The 6,604-nt window shown below is 38.1% G+C and overlaps 1 protein-coding gene across 1 annotated transcript; it reads right to left on the bottom strand.

The window, feature by feature from the left end:
* Positions 1–685: 685 nt before the first annotated feature.
* Positions 686–2,781, bottom strand: MC4R (melanocortin 4 receptor). Its single transcript, XM_047769489.1, has one exon. The coding sequence runs from the start codon at positions 2,259–2,261 to the stop codon at positions 1,263–1,265; it is 999 nt and encodes a 332-aa protein (XP_047625445.1). The 5' UTR covers positions 2,262–2,781; the 3' UTR covers positions 686–1,262.
* Between the last annotated feature and the right edge of the window lie 3,823 nt (positions 2,782–6,604).

Here is a 6,604-nt window from a genome sequence, read left to right as displayed (position 1 = left end):
GCCAATTTGGAGCAAAACAAGTGTTTACTCTCTAAAGTATGCTTGTGGAAGGCTAATTTGTGTCATGTCGTCCTCTGGGGTTTGGGCAATACCTTTCTTCCTGCTTGTCATGTACCAGCATCAGAAGTTCCCTTATTTTACATATCTTACAAATATTGCCTGAAAATACCTGTGCCATAGATTTAGTTTTAAAAGCTAAAATCCTTGATAATGAGTATTTCAACTTCTGTTCAGAAAATAAGCAATAAGACTATAGCAAGTCACTTCCATGTGAAAAGTGAAAGAATTCAATACTGATTTTGTAGGTTGTTTTTAGAAAGTAGGAGCCAGTGAATATATGTATAACTGATTGACTTTGTTATATGCCTGAAATTAATACAACTTTGTAAGTCAAATATATTCCAATAAAATTTTAAAAAATAAAGAGAAAGACTCCAGTGTAGCACCACCTTTTCTGGACATTTTAGCAGACTCTGGGTCCCTGGTTAAAGGGGCAGAAAGACCTTTGTTTTTATTAGGGGGTGGTTAGAATAGTTTGATATGAGGAGTTTAGCTTGCCATGCTCTTAGGTTTCCCAGAACACTTCAGTACCCATAGCTGCTATTTTTCTCTCCCAAACAGTTGCCTGTGTGGAATATCAGACAGTTTGCTTGGGCAAACTAATATCTCTGTCTTTGAGAAACATAGTTTTCAAACTCAAAATACCCCCCGCCCACTTTTTTTTAGTAACTGTTTTTCTCCCAGTAGAAGCTTCATTTCTCCTTCTGCACAGGGAGAATGAGCATGTTTTAATAAATTAGTTGAAATTTCAGGTTATTTTTTAATGATTAAACACATGTTTCAGTATTTCTCCCCTCAATGCTAGAATCAAACTTCTACACTTCAGCGTTGTATAGTGTAATATTAGCAACCATTTATTAGAATATATTTAATGAAACTGTGATTTCCATGTTACTAAAACAAGCAATGTGTCAAATCCTTTCGAATGACAAGATACATTAATTAACTTTTCATAAGGACTTTTTTCTTTTTTATAAATCCATTGTGCCTATAACCTGTAGTATAGATAAACATTTTACAGCCAAAAGGTAGCAAGACCTTAAAAATACACAGAGACTGAGCAGAATCATGAACTTAAATTTATACAATAGAATGTCTCAACTGATGCCTTACAAGAAAATGCTGTTGTTGAAGCATATTGTCCAGACTGTGTAAGGAGAAAGTCTCTTATGCTTGCATTTATGTGTCTCCTCTGTCCCCATTTAATATCTGCTAGACAAATCACAGAGGCCACCCAGGGGATAGCAACAGATGATCTCTTTGAAGGTTTTCCTCAGTTCTTGGCTCCGGAGTGCATAAATCAGGGGATCGATGATGGAATTACACATGATCAGGATGAGATATAAGTTAAAGTGAGACATGAAGCACACACAGTATGGATTCTGGGGGCAGGAGATATAGAATATTAAGTGGAGGAAGAAGGGGGCCCAGCAGACCACAAAGACCCCAATCAAGATGGTCAGGGTAATCGCCCCCTTCATGTTGGCGCCTTGGCGGATGGTGCCAGTGCCTGGGAGGACGGCGATCCTCTTAATGTGGAGTCTGGCCATGAGGAACATGTGGACATAGAGAGAAGCCATGAGAGCCAGCATGGTGAAGAACACGGTTATGAGGCAGATAATAACAGCACTGCTATCTGAGTAAATGATGAACAAAACGCCCGACACCGTGCAGACTGCCCAGATACAACTGATGATGATTCCAACCCGCTTAACCGTCATAATGTTATGGTACTGGAGAGCATAAAAGATAGTAAAATACCTGTCCACTGCAATCGAAAGCAGGCTGCAAATTGAGGCGAGTAAGGAGCTACAGATCACTGAGTCAATGACATTATCAATATTCACTGTGAAACTCTGTGTGTCCGTGTCCGTGCTGTTTAATAGGGTGATGACAATGGTTTCTGACCCATTGGAAACGCTCACCAGCATATCAGCCACAGCCAGGCTACAGATGAAAAAGTACATGGGTGAATGCAGATTCTTGTTCTTGGCTATGGCCACAATCACCAGAATGTTCTCCAACAAGCTTATGACACCCAGAGTCACAAACACCTCAGGAGAGACAAAAAGTTGCTCGTAGCACCCTCCTTCAGAGTAGCCTTTTCCAAGGGGCTCACTGGCATTGCTGTGCAGTCCGTAGGTGCTGCGGTTCCAGAAGTGGAGAGAAGTATGCATTCCATGGTGATGGGTTGAGTTCATCCTGCGCCAGGTGGGTTGAGATCCCCTCTGACCTGATTTAAGCTCCTGGGTCAGGTAGCCTCAGCGATTTTCTCCAAGTCTTTATCTGTCTGAAAGTTATGAGGCTGAAATTGGCATGCCTGTTGTGAATAAATGTCACATGCTCCGAAGCTTGAAATGGAGTTTTTAGTCTCTTTCAGGTAGGGCTCTGATTAGCATCACTTTGAAATCTTAGGCTTCAAGACGCTCATTCTCTGTCGAGTCTGCTGTTTGCTATTTTGTTCTCACTTCCACTTTAACTTTAGTCTTAATGCATTCAGGTCTTTTCAAAATAATTTTCCTAGCGGCTGCTGTGCTATTGGGAGAAGAATGAATCTGTGTGCGCATGCTCAGATCAGCTGCCTCGCAGAGATAATCAGTTCCCAACCTGAAGCTTTGCTGTGTTAGTTGCCACTGCGATTTTTATGGTGTGTGAAGGGGAAAAAATGTGCACAGTGGCTCCTCCTCTGCTTCTTTCTGACCAATCCAAGTCCTGGGGAGTCTGTGAGACACCGATTATGTTCCAGAGATACAAACTGCTGGGCAGCGCTGATTCAGATGCAGAAGCGTGTAGAATCCGGAGGCACAAGCAGGCTGTGATACACTGAATTTCCCTTTTCAAGTTTTCAAGGAAAACAGCTTGGTTCCTAGAGGACATTCTTTTATATCACAACAAGCCCCTTTTTGAGGCGCCCAGGTTTATTACTACTTAAAAGGAGATGTGTGTGTGTGTGTGTGTCCTGAAATAGATACACACTGCCGTTTTGGCCAGGCTATTGAATTATTTACCCCTCAGTTTCATTGAATTAAGAGCAAAGGAAGTCATGCTCCCCTTTAAAGTAGTTGAAATATGGGGAGAATATTTAATAATACAAGAGACTATGTTATAGATGGAAGACTATGTAGGTAGCTATAGTTTATCACAGGGCTCAAGAAGGAGTTTGTTTCTTATGCACTAATACCTGCTATTTCTGCATTGCAGAATCTTTTATTGTAACTGGAAAAAAATTTTATTTTCATTTACAATATTTGGAAACTATTTAGAATTTGGGATTCCTACTCTGGCAGTGGGTTAAGGAGCCATTGTGACCTTCGCCACAGCTGCAGCTTGGATTCAATCCCTGGCTGGTGAATTTCCATATGCCATCTACGTGCACAAAACAAAACAAAAAAAACTATTTAGAATTAATGTAAACTGTGTTTACTCTGAACTCAGAAAAGGATCAATAACTAGGCAACACTCAGATTTTTTTTAAGCATTAAAGAATAATTGAATAAGGAAGCATTTAAGGATAATTGGGTATACAAAAAATGGCCATATGTAAGACATACATTTTAATGATTCTGAACACATGCATATATTCATAACGCATCACAATCAAGGTACTAAGCATATTTATTCATCACCTCCAAAAATATCCCTGTATTTTTGTGAGGTTTTGTGTGTGTGTGTGTGTGAGATAGAATAACACTTAACTTGAGATCGGTGTTTCCTCAACATATTTTAAAGTGCCCAATACTGTATTATTAACAATAGGCATTTGTACAGCAGATCTATAGAACTTATTCATCTTGTATAACTGAAACTTCATACTCATTGGGCAACAATTCCTTGACAGTAGTCTTGACAATGATTTCCTGGAATTAGCACCAAAATTACAGGCAACAAAACCAAAATATAGACAAGTGGGATTACATCAAACAAAAAAGCTTCTGAACAGCAAACAGGCAACAGAATGAAAAGGTGATCTACAGAATGGGAGAAAATTCTTGCAAACCATCTATCTGGTAAATGGTTAATATGCACAATATGCAACCAAATAATAAAAAACTAAATAATTCAATTTAAAAATAGGCAAAGGGCTTGAATAGACATTTCTTCAAAGACATACAAATGGCCCCACCAGATGTGTGAAAAGGTGCTCCACACACTAATCAACAGGGGAAAAAAAGATCAAAACCTCAATGAGATATCAACCCACCCCTGTTTGGATAACTATTATCAAAAAAAAACAAAAACAAAAAAAGATAAGTGTTTGCTAGGATGTGGAGATTTTGGAACTCTTTTTTGTTTTTTTTTTTTTTAATGTAACCTATCTACTTCATTAGTTGAAGGTTTTCTAGATTAAATTCACACATACCTTGGCAACTGTACTTATTAAGATGAGAGGATTCTAGTTATATATCAGAGTTTCTGAATGTTTTGCTAAAGCTAAGTTTGAAAGATTATGAAAATATACTTTTTTTTCTTCTTATGACTGCACTTGCAGCATATGGAAGTTCCCAGGCCTGGGGTTGAATCAGAGCTGCTGTGTTAATGCCAGATCCATAACCCACTGAGATGGGCCAGGGATTGAACCCAAAACACCCATATCCTCACAGACAACATCAGGTCCTTAACCCCCAAACCACAATGGGAGCTCTGATAGTTTTCAAGTTGACTAAACTCCAGGTTAAGAAATTTTATGTAGTTTTTTTTTCCTCTTCTGTGACTATTTTTGGTTTTTTAGCTCCATTGTCATTTGTGGCTACTGATAAAAGGAAAAATAAAAAAGAATTATTTCAAAATTAATTTTAATTACCCAATTATTTAAGTAAGGGCTTTATCTTCTTTCCCTTTTGTGACAGAAGCAATGTTAAGTATTATTCCTGAGTATTGAGTTAAATTAATGTCTTCCATCTATCCCTGGAATTGGCTGGCACTAAATTCTAGTTAATGGAATGTGGGTAGAGGTGAGACTATTGTTCTGCCCTTCATGAGGTTCCCCGAGTTTTTCCGCCAGTCTCTTGGCAGATGACTGTAGAATGCCTTTGAAGCTTCATGTTGTAGACGTCAGAACTATGTCATGGAAGAAGCCTGAGCCTCTGAATAACTACGCAAAGCACATACCCTAGCTTACCAAGGACACTGAACTGTGATCCAGGCAAGCAATAAATATTGCTGCATTAAGCTGCTGAAATATTGGTGTTTACCTGTCATAGCAGCTAACATTAATTACCTTAACTTTGAAATGTTTTAAGGGAGCTTTTTATAAGCAGCAAACTCAAATTACATGAAAATCCTATCTTTCCCCCATTTTGGGTTTGTGTGAGGGGTGAAATACCTAATAAGTACGTAGTAGGGAAGAAATTTGTTGAATTAAGTCAACTCTGTATAACTTCCTCCTCGAGTCCAGCTTTTACTTTGTGCTCTGTACTTCTCTCGGTGCCATAATTGTTTCATTTTCTTTTCTTCTTCTTTTTTTTTTAATCTTTTGTCTTTTGAGGGCCGCACCCGCAGCATATGGAGGTTCCCAGGCTAGGGGTCTAATTGGAGCTGTACCTGCCAGCCTATGCCACAGCCACAGCAATTCCAGATCCGAGCCGTGTCTGTGACCTACCCTGCAGCTCATGGCAATGCCGAATCCTTAACCCACTGAGTGAGGCCAGGGATCGAACCCATAACCTCATGGTTCCTAGTCGGATTCGTTTCCGCTGTGCCAGGACGGGAACTCCTTGTTCCATTTTCTTAGGCTTAAAATTTAGAGTATCTTTGGCTTGTCCATCTTTCTCAAAAATTCCTACATGAAGTCACTTGTAAAATACCTTTGATTCTGCCAGTGGGTCTGACTCCTCTTTTTCGTCTTAGCAAACTCACTCCTTACTATTCTCCTTCATGGAAACTTCATTGCAATCAAACTTGCATGCATGATTGCATGCACACTAGACATTTTCTTATGAGTTTATTCCCTCTGCTCGGAATGCTCTTTCCCTATATTTGTGAAAGCATAATCATCGTTATGTGGAAAATATTATAGTTCATATAATTATGTAATAGATAAAATTAGCATTTGAAAACAAAATTCTTTTCTTTTGGCTTTTCACCAAAAAAAAAAAAAATAAGGGATTTAATTTACAGATAGTATGATCATAGTTAAATCTCAGAAAACCATATACATTTAAAATGTAAAGTTTAATTATTTGCTATAGATTTATACCTTGATTAATATGGTTAATCATGCTGAAAAGACAACATTTTGTCATCTCCAAGGAGGAATTTTAATTGTCTGGCATAGGTTAATTCTATAGGAGCCAGAAGAAATACAATCAGCAATGCCAGACAAATTAATGGTATTTTTAAAAATTTATTGCAGATTTCTTTTTTCGAAGTACACACAAAACTGAGTTAGATCAGAATATATTTTTCTTATGAGAATAATCCTTATTTTACATTTTATAATAATAAATATGAACCATTGTTCAAGAGGAGTATTTATCAAACTATACTACACAGAATATTGTTTTTAGGAGATGTAAATGTTATTCCCACCACAGAATAAAAGGTC

The sequence above is a fragment of the Phacochoerus africanus genome, chromosome 2 (genome assembly GCF_016906955.1).
Source record: "Phacochoerus africanus isolate WHEZ1 chromosome 2, ROS_Pafr_v1, whole genome shotgun sequence".
Lineage (NCBI taxonomy): Eukaryota > Metazoa > Chordata > Mammalia > Artiodactyla > Suidae > Phacochoerus > Phacochoerus africanus.
This window is presented reverse-complemented; position numbering and strand designations above follow the sequence as displayed.